Source organism: Penicillium vulpinum (genome assembly GCF_028829585.1).
Source record: "Penicillium vulpinum strain IBT 29486 chromosome Unknown utg000004l_segment0_segment0, whole genome shotgun sequence".
NCBI classification, from domain to species: Eukaryota; Fungi; Ascomycota; class Eurotiomycetes; order Eurotiales; family Aspergillaceae; genus Penicillium; species Penicillium vulpinum.
The window spans coordinates 1019667-1033928 of record NW_026643244.1 but is presented as its reverse complement, the minus strand read 5'-3'; the positions used below and the strand labels follow the sequence as shown (position 1 = coordinate 1033928).

The 14262-nt window shown below is 46.9% G+C and overlaps 5 protein-coding genes across 5 annotated transcripts; 3 read left to right on the top strand and 2 right to left on the bottom strand.

Moving 5' to 3' along the window:
* Positions 1-1751: 1751 nt before the first annotated feature.
* N7479_008945 (Drug/metabolite transporter) lies at positions 1752-5247 on the bottom strand (the record flags this gene model as incomplete). The annotated part of the gene is made up of 5 exons (XM_057256638.1): positions 1752-2011; positions 2071-2810; positions 2902-3335; positions 4142-4647; positions 4713-5247. 5 exons carry the CDS (start codon positions 5245-5247, stop codon positions 1752-1754), a joined length of 2475 nt encoding a protein of 824 aa, XP_057104096.1.
* A 428-nt stretch (positions 5248-5675) lies between these two features.
* On the top strand, positions 5676-6590 carry N7479_008944 (aspartate/glutamate racemase family protein; the record flags this gene model as incomplete). Its single annotated transcript, XM_057256637.1, has 1 exon — positions 5676-6590. One exon carries the CDS (start codon positions 5676-5678, stop codon positions 6588-6590), a length of 915 nt encoding a protein of 304 aa, XP_057104095.1.
* A 281-nt stretch (positions 6591-6871) lies between these two features.
* Positions 6872-8575, top strand: N7479_008943 (gamma-tubulin mipA; the record flags this gene model as incomplete). Its single annotated transcript, XM_057256636.1, has 5 exons — positions 6872-6879; positions 6928-7004; positions 7115-7233; positions 7306-7359; positions 7424-8575. The coding sequence occupies 5 exons, from the start codon at positions 6872-6874 to the stop codon at positions 8573-8575; spliced, it is 1410 nt and encodes a 469-aa protein (XP_057104094.1).
* Positions 8576-10180: 1605 nt separating this feature from the next.
* On the top strand, positions 10181-10399 carry N7479_008942 (Nuclear protein; the record flags this gene model as incomplete). The annotated part of the gene is made up of 1 exon (XM_057256635.1): positions 10181-10399. The coding sequence occupies one exon, from the start codon at positions 10181-10183 to the stop codon at positions 10397-10399; it is 219 nt and encodes a 72-aa protein (XP_057104093.1).
* An 807-nt stretch (positions 10400-11206) lies between these two features.
* On the bottom strand, positions 11207-11781 carry N7479_008941 (DUF1754 domain-containing protein; the record flags this gene model as incomplete). The annotated part of the gene is made up of 3 exons (XM_057256634.1): positions 11207-11228; positions 11301-11398; positions 11509-11781. 3 exons carry the CDS (start codon positions 11779-11781, stop codon positions 11207-11209), a joined length of 393 nt encoding a protein of 130 aa, XP_057104092.1.
* Positions 11782-14262: the final 2481 nt, after the last annotated feature.

The window sequence follows — 14262 nt, the reverse complement described above, 5'->3', positions numbered from 1 at the left end:
AGGGATCCTCTGAAATTACCATACACGGTATCACCCGTTGCCATCCGGGCAAACCAATCAAAGGGTATTGGGGGAATGAGATTAACTAGGGCTTATATTAGGGAGTTAACTACCTATTCCTCTCTTAGGAAATAGTAATCCCTTTTCCCCTGAAGGAACTCATGTATTAAAATATAATACAATACAGTATTTCTCATTACACATGACATCTCGGAGGAGATGCCATATTAGGTGACATCTGTCAAAAGAACGGAAAAAAGGGACTTTTGAAGAATGTTGAATATTTGACATATTTTTAATTGTATATACTACTTCTAAGTAAATAGTAATGTTATGACTTACTATAATATACTATACAAACTACTTTGAAGTAGCCCATAAAAAAGTGGTGACTTGCATCCACACTGGTACATAAGAAAAAGGTAGTAAAAAAAAAGACACAAGGCCACCTTCAATCCTGGGGTCCTCAAGGCACCAATCAATAAGAAGATGCACGTCCGGAGAAAAAAGCGGGTATTGGCCACTGCCAATCACTCGGCCTAAATGACCATCCAAATCTCGCTTGAGTCGGTGGGTCCGGAGCGATAGTGTTGCGCCACGCTGGGGGGGAAACACTGCAAGTCAAGGGGATTATATTTCATCTCGGGGACCTTGAAGGGTGATTACCGAGAAGGCCTTATTGACCCTGGGTATGAATGAGAAATCCCTATGGCATGATTATTAGCATGACTATTAAAGTGGTATTTCTTAGATGTGGATGCCGGGAGATTGTCAAACTTGAAACCGAACTTCGCATTATCCATTGCTTGTCTTGGCTGCGGAGTCAGATCGGATATAAATAGTGGCGACATATCTTAGCGCCATTTGACAGGGGGTAAAAGATGATAGACAAACGAACTGTGAAACATTATTACTCCCCCTAGCGTTTGGTGGACCGGGTTCTTTGTTTAACCCAATGACAATGGCGGCTTTCACGGATACTTTAGGCAATTGAGTCGTGGAGGGTTGATCGTCATGAAATTTGGCAGATCCTGGATTTGAATGTTGAAATGGCCTGCATATGCATCTGTATCACGTCTTTAAAAGTTGGTCCGTCGAGTAGTTCGCGCTTGTTTCTCACCGTTCTTTTTCTTTACACTAGACGCTAAACTAGTAGATATTACTAGATAGTATATAAATTATACCGATGGACCGAAATGATCATTGAAGATTAATTTGCGCAGTGGATCTGATTCGCTAACCATAATGCCAAGCCAAAAGGAAATTAACGTATACAGTGTACGAAGTACATTCCAAGTAGTATATGTGAGAGTATTAATCTCCAAAGTCCGGATCTATGCGGGATGCCGAAATCTACGGGAAATCCATCTGCCTACAAAGTCTTGGGCATACCCGACTAAAAATAAGAGTGTCAACCTAGAAGGGTTTGAGGCAGATTTTGGTTGAGATATGGCCACGTAGAATAAGCCGAACCACTTGCATCCATGGGACACATACATCTGAGGCAACTCCAACTATTTAATCCGAAGTTTCCCCAAATGTACTCTGGTCACATCTATAGATTCTTATATTATCTTTGAATACGAGGCTTTAGTTTTCTTCATAGTGCGCAAAGCTATCTTACTACTCTATATGTATCCATACTGAATATAGTATAATAAAAAAAAAACTTCACAAGTTTGATACGTCAGTAACGCTGGACACTAATTCAAATGCTCTATGTAAAACAATCCCGAAAAAAAAAACACCGTCTATGGATCACCGTCAGACTCGAGCTCGTCATGCTCTAGATGCTTCTTCCGCTCCTCACTCATCTCTCTATATGTGCTGAAGCTCAACATGAAAAACGCAACCATAATCAAAATGCCTCCAATAATAGAGGCCATAGAAAGCGGGTCTCCGGTTCGGAACCAGTCCACCAGAGCCACGAGGAAGATCGTAAGGAGAGCAGCGACTGATGATAGAACGGGCGATGTGAGGGAGATGAGAACGAGGAAAGAGCCCGAGAACGCTATCTTGGTGTTAGCTTCTGTGGTCGGTGTTGAAATGCAACGCTGGTCTGGTACTTACTCGCATTCGCTGCTACGGAGATGATCAGCATCCATGCTGCTTCGCCAGTCGGCCATTCAAATGTCTCCCATCCGAGCCAGTGTAATAATGGCAATGGGATCCATAGTACCAACAGGGTAAAAGTCCCAATGAGACTGCCAACAGTGTTGGCAAAGATCGTACCCCGGCCAGGGCTGGTGCCTTCTGGAGGACAGGCAAAGCGTTTATAGAGCACCTCGTAAAGTCCATAGAGGATACTTCCAACGCCGATGACAATGTTTCCGAGCAATCTGTTCTCTGCATTGTGGGCATCTCCTTTTGAGGCCTTCTTATCAGGCCGATCCCCATAGGCAACAACCATAACGCCGATGGTAGCCACAGCCACGGAAAATACCTTGTCGAACCGTAGTTTCTCCTTCAGGAGCGGAATCGAAAAGGCATACGCGAAGAAGGCCGAACAGTTATAGATTGCTGTGAGGTCGCTGGCGGTGGTCATGTTGACTGCCACGTACCATGATCCTCCGGCGACCGTGAGAGCAGTAGTCACAAAGGCCGTGGTTTTCAGCATATAAGGGACTGGCGATCGATTGGATGCGCGAGTGCTCAGGTGAATTTCCTGGGATTCTACCATCTGGGCCGTGCTGCGAAGAAGAGAGACGTGACGCCGCCAGAAAGCATCCCAGGTGAGCTTCCGTTTCTGTAATCGAAGGATACCTAGCTGGACCAGCCAGAGCAAGGACCACGACCCGTGCGTGATATAGCTACACAGGGAAAGAAAATGGTAAGCGGTTACATTCTGGGAAATGGGCGTCGTATGGGTATGTCGCTGGTATATTCGTGTTCGGGACTTACAGCATGCAATACGGTTTCTTCCAGTGCAACTCATTTTGAATGTATGAGGCAGTTTCGGTTTGGACCACGAAGCTAATCAAGCTGAGCACGAGGAATCCAGATGCAACCATGTATTTTTTGCGGGTTGCTTGGGTAGCGTCGTGTTCCGGACTTTTACTCCGGATTGTTGGGCGTCTGGATTCGTGCAGCATGGGGCGGGCTTCTGCATCGTGAGTGCCGAAGCTCGAGCGGGATGGGTGATGGTGGTCATCTTTTAGGAGGGGTTGTTGCGAGCAGCCGCCTGTTGGTCGGTGTAATGGGGGACGATTGACAGACATATCGTTGTCAGAGTCGAAATCGCTGACCGCGTCCGGGGTTGAGGCCCGCGGCTCTAACAGCTCAAAGCTATCTGAAGCCACAACGTCGATGATGGGGGATGGTGCTTGTTGGCTTAACTACCTCGACATGAATACCGCCCGTCAGGGGTGTACTTGTCCGATTTACTGCGCCGAAAGATAGGGATAAGGAGCGGAGGCGTAGTGTGTCAAAATGTCACTCATCCAGGTGACGCAGAAAACGTGGCTGGAGTTTATTCTCTTGAAAAAAAAATCGTTATCCATGAAGCCTATTCCCACGTGTTCAATATAGGCTGCAACCGTTCACAGGATACATGCAACTCGTCACCGATCGGAGATAGTTGTAGCTCGAATGGTAGGTTCGACCCGATAAGCAACGGTTTTGCGATGTGAATCAAAGCGCAGAATTTATTAAATTGAAATCCTCCGCTTGAAGATCAGAAATCAAATGAGGCGTAATAAATTGAACGCCTTCAGGTGTCGTCACATCCACTTGTCAAAAGCGGGACCCCTGTGACTCCAACACGTGATCTCCACGGACGCACGCTTTGCCAGATTGGGGTTAGCTTGCGCGACTATGTATGTCATTCGGGCCATTGCCCGAACTCGTATTCGAAGGATTTGGCCCCAGAAACCTGAAATTAGATCAGACGACATGGTTTAACATCATCGGTACGGAGTATACAAACCTGCAATGTATGGTATTAATATTTACATAGTGACGAACAAGAGCATCTGAACTCGATTGTCAAATGTTTGATCTTCAGCTTTCTTCAAAACATGATCGAAGGTTGGTCCGTATTAGATAGCTTCGAAATTCCTCAAATTTACATTGCTTTTCACTAGCTACTATTCATGTACGATGACCCTATGGACACTCCTTAATATTTCCCGTTACCTTACACCTTAGACCCAAACACCGCCTTCTGGGTATCATAAGTATACTTCAGATCCAGGTGCCAGTAGACGGGAGAATCGGCCTTGGCAACCAGCCAAGCCTGGTCTAAGGCCTGCACGACCTCTTCCGGAAGTGGGCCCTTCTGGAGATCGGCAAGGTTAGTTTCAAGCTGCGAAAGGCTGCTGACTCCCACCAAGACTCCATCACGACCACCATTATTCATTCTCAGAGCAGAGTGATGGTGGACCCAGCGCAGAGCCGTCTCCAGCAATGTGAGACCGTGTTTCTCTACGACAGGCTCAATGATGTTCAGAGCTTCGAATGTGCTATCTCTGAAATAACGGTTGCGGTAATTGAGTCCGCTAGCGCTCTCATCACTGTATCTGCCTTCTGCGGGGATGTCCTTTGTCTTGTATTTTCCGGAGAAAATACCACCGGCCAGCGGGTTGTAGATGACAATATCGAGACCGTAACGTTGGCATGCGGGAATAAGCTCGGTCTCGATGTTGCGTGCTATCAACTGTGTTAGCTCATTGGCCATGACTTCAGTTATCGCAAAAGAGAAAGGGAACACCTACTAATGGCATTATACATGGCCTGGTAAATGGTAGGACGGACCCATCCCCTCTCAGCACAAAGGATACAGATCTCGGCCACTTCAAATGATGTAAAGTTGCTCAAACCGAGCTGTACGAACTTTCCCTCCTTGTGCAGCTGGTTAACAGCCTCGAGAGTCTCGGCGAACGGAGTAGCGCGATCTGCTGCATGCAGATAGAAGATATCGACTGTGTCGGTCTCCAATTCCTTCAAAGAAAGCTCTAATTTCTCACGGATGACATCCGGCTTGTGGAAGCCGGGCTGGCTCGGGAACCATTTCGTGGCCAAAGTCAGTCCACGCGACTTCCAGTTTGCCTTGGCTGTGAATGCTTCCTGTTCTCCGCCGATATACACACGGGCGGTATCAACTTCATTGAACCCTTGCTGCTGGAAATAATCAAGACATTTGTTGAACTCGTCCAGCGAGGTAATTCGAGCACCCTTCGACGCGTTTGGGCCGAAGGTCATCAATCCGAGAATAACTCTCGGCAATGGGTTCTGTGCGATCAGAGGCATGATGGGAATTGGAATTTGTTAGTATGTGAGGTGTGTTGGAGGTGGTATGACGTGCGAGGATGGCGGGGCTTGCTTGGGGAGGGGTTCTCTTATATTATACCCTGCAGCCCTCCAGTGATGATACAATTAATTTGTAAGCCATGATCGATTCCAAGTTTTCAAGATTGATAACGAATCAGTTCCAAGAATTTCGCACATGCACGGGATTAAGATACACAACCCCTTACCTCAAAACCTGTTCAATGTATAGCCCATAGACCTAATAAAGAAGTGGTTCGGGCAAGCTCCTAGGAGATGGATGGCGGGGTTGCGGCGGATCCCGATAACGGATAACGGAGCTCATCGCAGCTTCCGCGGGGATTCATTTCTTCCAGAGAGAAGAATTGTTTCCCTTGTCAATCCATTCAAGTCACCTAGTTATCTGGAAAATGACGTCCAACCTTGAGCCGCGATATGACGCCAACGAAATTATCCAGCTGGATCCGAGGAAAGGCGAGCGGGATTACAGCATCTTGATCATCAACCCCAATACCTCAACCCACATGACCGAAGCTCTGACGCCCATTCTGGCCAGCATGAAATACCAAGATGTGCACTTCGAGTACTTCACTGCTCTAGATTCCCCCGTCGAGGTCGAAGGAGTCAAGATCGAGCCAATTGCCAGCATCAACAACGGGGAAGAATCATGCAAGTCGGCATTGAATTGCTGGCCTGTGCGGGAGCTTATTGGCCATTATGATGCTTTCCTTGTAGCGTGCTACTCCGCGCATCCTTTCGTTGGCAGACTCAGGGAGGACATCGCGGCACTCGAAGAAGCGGGCTCGTCGAGAAACAAATACGTCACTGGAATCTTTGAAGCATCCATCACCGCCTCGCTCTCTTTGGTTAGTGGTTTCGCATTGAAGGATCCGATCAAACCAGCAGAGAAGCTACACAAGTACCAAGAGAAGGGCAGCTTCGGCGTTGTGACCACTGGTGCCGCATGGAAGGAGGAGCTTACCAATGGCGTTCAGAGAGCGCTGGGCTACGATACTGAGGACGGAAGCTCCGGCCACTTTGCGGGCGTCGAAACCACCGGTCTGACAGCAGTTGAACTGCACACCACTGAACCAGAAGAAGTGCGACGGAGGATCATTGAGGCTACCCGCAACCTGCTTCGGAACTCGGAATCTCGTGTTAAGGTTGTATGCCTGGGCTGTGCTGGTATGGCTGGCATGGAGGAGGCGGTACGGGAGGGCTGTGTTCAGGAGTATGGGCAGTCCGAAGGCCAACGTGTGCGAATTGTTGACGGAGTAGTTGCCGGTGCTGGAACCCTCGTCACAGCCTTGAAGGCTGGATTCTGAGCGATATTGTGGTCCGGGGCGACGGTTCGCCAATTATACTACTTGGGGAAAAGGGATATAACAAAATTTCTGCATATCTGGGCGCATCAAAAAGCATTTGGACATTAGATTAATTAGCTTTCGCAATGTATTTTACAGGCCATATTACAATGTTGTTGCTGTCCAACTCGTAAGGTAGCAAGATCTTATGCCTGAGGCATCAATATCGGCCAAAAAGTTCCCCGCGTGAACGCGGTACGCGTTAACGAGCAGCAACAATCGACAGCTTCTGCGAAGGAAAGATGCCAAGGTTTGTACATTCTTTCGATTCAATTACAATTGATAGCTCTCTATCCAGCTTGAACACCGATGCTAATCTTGGTGGCAATTGCAGAGAAATCATCACAATCCAAGCCGGCCAGTGCGGCAACAACGGTATGTGGGCTCACCTCCGCGACCCTTTCTACGAAACCCTTGATCTTATTATACATTTGAACGGAGCGCGAGAAAATATAGTTTATGTCGCTAACATTGGCTCTACCTAGTCGGCAGCCAGTTTTGGCAGCAGCTGTGCCAGGAGCACGGAATCAGCGCAGATGGAAACCTGGAGGAGCATGCAACTGACGGGGCGGCTGGTGATCGCAAGGATGTCTTCTTTTACCAGGTGCGTACAGGAAGATTGGAGAGCATATTATTTGGTGGCATAGCAAGAACACTGGCTAACAGACGTGGGCAGAGTGACGACACCAGATACATCCCTCGAGCGATTCTTCTTGACTTAGAACCCAGGGTATGCTATGCTTCACCGATATATCATATCGACACACGGTGATTAACGCAGAACTTGCTTCTAGGTCCTTAATACCATTCAAACTGGCCCCTACAAGAATATTTACAATCCCGAGAACTTCTTCGTTGGACAACAAGGTATCGGAGCTGGAAACAATTGGGGTACCGGATATGCTGCAGGCGAGGGCGTGCAGGAGGAGATTTTCGATATGATCGACCGCGAAGCGGACGGAAGTGATTCACTAGAAGGATTTATGCTTCTACATTCGATCGCAGGAGGAACAGGCTCTGGATTGGGAAGTTTCATCCTCGAACGCATGAACGATCGATTCCCGAAGAAACTTATTCAAACCTACTCCGTCTTCCCAGACACTCAGTCCGATGTCGTCGTTAATCCTTACAACAGCTTGCTTGCCATGCGCCGATTGACCCAAGATGCCGACTCCGTGGTCGTCCTAGACAATGGCGCTCTATCACGAATTGTCGCTGATCGACTCCACGTTCAAGAACCCTCGTTCCACCAAACCAACCAGCTCGTGTCAACGGTTATGTCTGCATCTACAACCACCCTACGATACCCTGGATACATGCACAACGATCTTGCCGGCATCATTGCCTCGCTCATCCCCACTCCACGCAGCCACTTCCTTCTCACATCATACACACCCTTCACGGGCGCCAACATCGAGCAAGCCCGGACAGTGCGAAAGACAACCGTGTTAGATGTTATGCGTCGCCTCCTACAGCCCAAGAACCGCATGGTCTCCGTCAACCCCAGCAAGTCCAGCTGCTACATCAGCATCCTCAACATTATCCAGGGCGAAGCCGACCCGACCGACGTGCACAAGTCACTACTGCGTATACGAGAGCGCCGCCTCGCTTCTTTCATCCCCTGGGGCCCTGCCAGCATCCAAGTGGCTCTCACGAAGAGATCCCCGTATATTGAGGAAACCGGACACCGCGTAAGCGGGCTGATGCTGGCCAACCATACCTCTGTGGCGACACTCTTCAAGCGCATTGTGAAGCACTATGACATGCTCCGTAAGCGCAATGCCTTCTTGGATTCATATAAGAAGGAAGCGCCATTTGCTGATGGACTCGGTGAATTTGACGAGGCCCGGGCGGTGGTGATGGATCTGATTGGCGAGTATGAGGCAGCGGAACGGGAGGACTACCTTGACCCAGATGCCGGCAAGGCAAACGAGCTTGGAGTATGAGATGATGAGATTTCATTCCTTACCCTTTTCAATTTTTTCAATTTTTAATTTTTTTTTTGTTCGTTTTCGCTTTTGGGCAGGGCAAGGGGGGGGGGTTTGGGCGCACCATCGGTCTGCGTCGGCGTTTTTTTTTTCATATGCACATTTTCTTTTCTCCTTTTTTTGTTTTTTGTCTCTCTTCGTCAACCCTTACCGGTAGACATATCATGAAACCAATCCACGCTAGTTGATATTTAAAATTGATCACGAACACGTAGCCCGTATAGAGGGTGTCCAGGATTCTGATTTGTACCGTTTAGCGTGTGTGAGGGGATCCGTGGGCAGATAGTACTACTACATATGGCAATGGTGGGGAGATGTGGAGAGAGAAAGAGAGAGACGGTGAAATTGGGTAGCGGGATCGACCCTCACTTAAGGCCTAACCCGGGAAATGAACGGAGTATACGAAAGGCATCCCACAGGGCTACTTCCAAGGTTATGTACGCAGTCCTGCATAGGATGCTGTTACCGGTGCAATAGCTCCACGCGGATCATCCGTCGTGCCTAGCTGGGCTTGGCTTAGGTGACTCGTCCACATTTGTCTGCATACTTGTCGGGTATCGCAGACAGTTCACTCGCTGTAGAGGTCATAGCTCCTTTCGTCCACTTACAGGTGGCTTTTTCCCTTCCCTTTTGCATTGGATTGAGTGGTTTTATTGGACGCTATGTACTCCGTATTCTGTAGGATAGTACGGAGTAGAGTAAATCAACGTTGCCTGGAGTACCGCTATGAATGAAGTCCGGGCGAACACCTTGCCACTCTGGTGGCGCGGCAAAATCGTAGACCGATATTTGGTTTTGGAGTGCTCTTCCGACCTTGGAAGGTCTAATTCAACCCCTTTGTAGTTAGCAGATTGCTAGTTAGTAGTGAGTTGTTAAGAGTTAGCTGAGAGACTAGTATTTTCGTACACCTGACTCCTGAATCATCACGTGAAGGCGCCCTTGAATGCACGGGCAATTCAACATTCCGATCATTGGGCCCGAGACCAGGCGCCTGGGTGATACGTCCGCGTGTACCGCGTGGGTATGCAGATTAAAAGTCAGAAGAAAAAGAAAGGGAAAAAAAAAAGTCTTATGTATATACTCCGTATAGTTATAAGTATAGGGGTCCTATTGTCTAACCAGTCAAATGTAAATAATCTACTCCAAAACCTCCAATATAAAATGCAATTAATTCCAATTATTTCATTAAACTAAACTCCACTTATACCACTTAAAAAGTCCCAAATCGCCTAGCCCCAGCATAACTTTGGGAACTCCACCTGTGATTCCGTCACTGTCGCCTCACTGAGTCAGCCCTTAGAAGTCTGTTTCTTTGGCTTTCTCCCGTGTCTTCCGATTACACTATATATAGGCTGGCATTGCTGGCCCTCTTTCCCTCCCTCCCCCTTTACTACTTTACTCTACTCTGTGTCCTTTCCCCGCTCGCCTCCGCACGTGAGGCGCTTATCTCAAACTCGGCGTCTCGCCATCACTACTTCTACTCCCTACTTCTCCTCTCTTCCACAGAAGTACCTCTATACCCCTCTCTCCCCAAACCGACCCCCTCAGTATAACCATACCACAATGCCTCCCCGCAAGCCCCGTTGCAACTTCAAGGAGTGCAAGGAAGCTGCTCAGCGAATCGTCGGTGACTGCAGCTTCTGCACCGGCCACTTCTGCTCCAAGCACCGCATGCTGGAAGCCCACTCCTGCACTGGACTGGAGGACTGCAAGAAAGAATCGCACGCCCGAAATGCCGATAAGCTGAACAGCGAGCGAACCGTTGTTGTCAAGGGCGTATGAGTCAGAGGACTACAAATCAGGATGAGAAATAGGCGCTGTTTCTTCGCTTTTATCTCGGCTGAACAAAGGGGGGTGGCCAAGGATGACCCATGACCGTGATCAGTCTAGTCGATGAAGGCCCGGGCCATCTCGCCTCCTTCCCCCTATCTTATCTGCCTACCTCGGCCGATCAGGTGCTACCCCTACAGGGTACCTTCTTGGCGGTCGATTCGATTCGATCTGGTTCTTTCTCTTTCTTGCGTGCCTCTGCGGTGATCTTGGATTTAGCGCGGTGTTTCGTCTTACTCTTTTTTTTAACTCTTCTTGGATTCCCCCGGATGGGGTTTCATCTTTCTTTTGGTTATTCGTGATCTATATCTAGATCGGATACGGTTTTTGGCTACGGCTTGTTTGGTTTGACTTGTTTGGTTTCCAGTCTTTATGGGCTTCATTTACATGGCGTTGTGCTTAGTGCTGATATCTATCTTCTCTTTGATCTTTTGATATTTTGACCACTTATCTACTATTGCTGCTACTGCTGCTATCTCGCATCTGGGGCATGCCTCTTTCATTTCTCGGGACTGCTAAACAGAGCTCTTATGGGATCATTTTAGCTACGAACTATACATATTCTGAAATCTTGAGCCTCTTTCCTCTCACATGACATATACTGAGTACCGCAGGTAGCTTACGGATCTGTGAAACACGGCGGATTTTTGACAGCCATTACGTTGGACAGAACGCATTAAGTATAAATACAGACATGGTATGCCTGGACTAAGATTGTATGATCGCAATGGAACGTATATGAAACACCGTAGAACCCACTTAGCCTGGTCCGATCTTCGGCCTATATAACAAGTCAGCTTATAGAGTCCAATGCTCAGAGATCAAAAGGTAAAAATAAAAGAGTAAGACATACATATCATGATGTTCACTCAGTCGACTGAGGTACTTATTCAGCTCCTCCACGCGTTCCTTATGAGTTTTGACACCTTCGCGCTGAAGCCGCTCATGCAACTGTCCCGAACGGTTAGTCTTAGTCTGTACAACAAAGCCGAAGTAGAAAGAGCCTGAGCCCATCTAGACGACAAAGAAAAAAAAAAATGAAAAGAGAAAACAGCACATACCCGTTTCCGTCGAATCTCCTCGGCCCTCCTTTCGGCCTCAGTTTTCCCAGGCGCATCTCTCTCCCTCTCTCTGTCTTCCTCAGATCTCACACCATCATCCTTTTCACTTTCTAGTCGCTGTATATCCGGCGTTGACTCTGGCTTTGAATGTGTCACTTCTCCCTCCTTTTTCTTTGTGCTCTTCTTTTTCTTTTTCTCTATCCGACTTCCGCTGACTTTACTCCCCTTCAGCTTGAGCTTGCCGCCGCCGATGGAGTACTCGTCGCCCGGCATGCTTACGGCGCTGGTCTGTGGGATGCAGCAGGAAGAGACTAATCAGATTCCTCTCTTTTGGTAGTGTGACGTGCCGCTCGTAAAAGTATTGGACCCGGGGGAGATGATATGTGTGCGCGGCGTGCGGAGTAAGAAGAGGAGAGGTGGTCGATCGGTCTTGTGTGTTGGCGTAGATGTGCGGATTTCGTTCCCTTTTTCAGATTCGCTGTGCAGTGCACGAATGATTGAATAGTGAAGTTAGGCTTTGTGTGTGTTGTTGTGGTGTTGATTGAAATCGGAGGAGAGTTCTCTTGTCGCAGTTTGAGGTTGGATTTGGGCCAATCAGAGGCGGTGGCAGGTTGGACGGTTCACTCTACATCGACATCGTATATTGACATCGTAACTACACGCTATATACACTAATAACTTTGTATGTTGACAGGCAACCAATTGATATTTTAAGATAATATTCGATACCATATTTTTTATATTTAGATTTATATTTATATTTTTAGGGGTCTGCAAGTCTCTGTGAATTGACTATATCTACTCCGTAGTGCCTTTCCCAACCCGTTCTCCTATCTTCCTGTACATACTTGATAGTTATCATCTTTTGAATACAACATACTTATATAATTCAATTTTGTTTTCTTTGATACCAGGTCGAATTTTACAAGGAGCCTGAAGCCTCTTACGCACCTATAGTGATATTCCTAGGCTGTTCGGTCCGAATCACAGTATGGTGTTGTATCTACCAAACTTTATGCGTACTGCACAGATCGGTTAGTTCTGTCTCATGATATTCTACAATATGCATCAGAATTGTTGTCAAGGAAGTCACAAATAAGTGATCGACAATTTTGGCTTGCCACATAAGCCACCTTGAGTTTATTCTGTTTATTAAACTCATTTTCGTGGCAAGGGCCTCCTTGGAGGGGTTCGTACCTCCATTGTCGGCTGTTGCACTCTTTGGGCGCCCCTATATCTTACATGATAATTAAAATCGCCTGTGCTCTTCCAAGGTTGGCTATTGAGGCTCACACCACCTCAATATGTTCACAATGTGTTTCGAGGGAGTCGCTACAAGGGGATCCAGACGAACTAGTTAAACAAACAGACTCATGATTCCAATACCCCTTGACAAATTGTTGCCCGCTTGAATGCAGATTCACTTATATATCCAATCGGATAAATCACCGCAACAGCAGCAGCCTGTTTCAATATTAGATCAGCAATACAGAAATAGCCGTGTGTATAAAAAACATTGACAGAGAGTTTATGATAGACAAAACCTCATTGTGCTCTATACTTTCGCACATCACTGCCACCTTCCTATCCCCGTCCATAATGTCAAATAGTTCACCATGTCTCTCGATATTCAATTCGACTTGTTTCTCTTCCTATTCTTTTTTATCCATGGCAACTTGGTTCTCAAATGATAGGCCGAAGTTATCAACACCATGGCTAAAAAATCATCGTGGAGCAAATGTGCGGTGAACCTTTCTGAGATTGAATATTGTTGTAGAATGTTAGACTAGGAGATCAGATATAGAGAGTTGCGGCAGCCCCGGGTGGAGCTACATTTCTTTTTAGCGTCGTCATCAATCAACAGTAACTGTGATATCCTTGTTAGCCCTAGTATGGCACTAGTCCTTGCACTTTTATAAGATGCATGAGGGTATTGAACCACGCACTACTCTTGCATGTTAAGAGAGGAATGAGATATGAGACCACCCTCTGAGCTCTTTCAGTGTCGTATTCAGAGTAGCACCTCTATGAGATGCTCTGAGTACTAATTTGTACAGATATATTGTTAGACAGGCAATGGAATGCGCCAACGTTGAGGTTTTGGCTCTACTTAGCCTATTTCGCGCAGATCCTTGAATAGAGTCCAAAATGTAATTTCGTTGTACAATAGATGGAGAACTGAACATTATGAAGCCTGACCCCAGCTGCTGGCTTTTCTATAGACAACACTTGATATTACTCTGGCTAATTTCTTTCCTTGATAACGCTGTCTAGGATAGCGCATCCTGGATACCACCGTAGATCTTTGTGTACTGTCATTTAGGAAGACTCCGAAAAAAAAAAGGCTCTAACAGTAATCAGCTGGAGATAGTGGCCGTATTGCCTGCAGATTCACGTCGCTTCGTGTGAGAAAAAATATAGCTTGAGTTGGTCTGGTGGCGATTTTACTATCTCAAAATGGGCAAATGACGACAACAGTCCTTCTGAAGGTTAAAAGACACTATTTACTGTCAATGGCAAGATCCGTATTTGATATATATCTAGAGAAGTGCAGGTCGCCGAAAATCCCACTAAAACTATGATATCCAAAATTTGGGGTCAATAAAATTGATAAAATGATTGCAGAGATATATGAGCTATGTGGCTGATTTCGCTTCAAATCACTTCTGAGGCATTGCCATCGTAGACCACTTCTCTCTTTCTATAGAGAGTAATATGTAGGATGTCTGTATTACTGTGTTATTAGAGGATCAC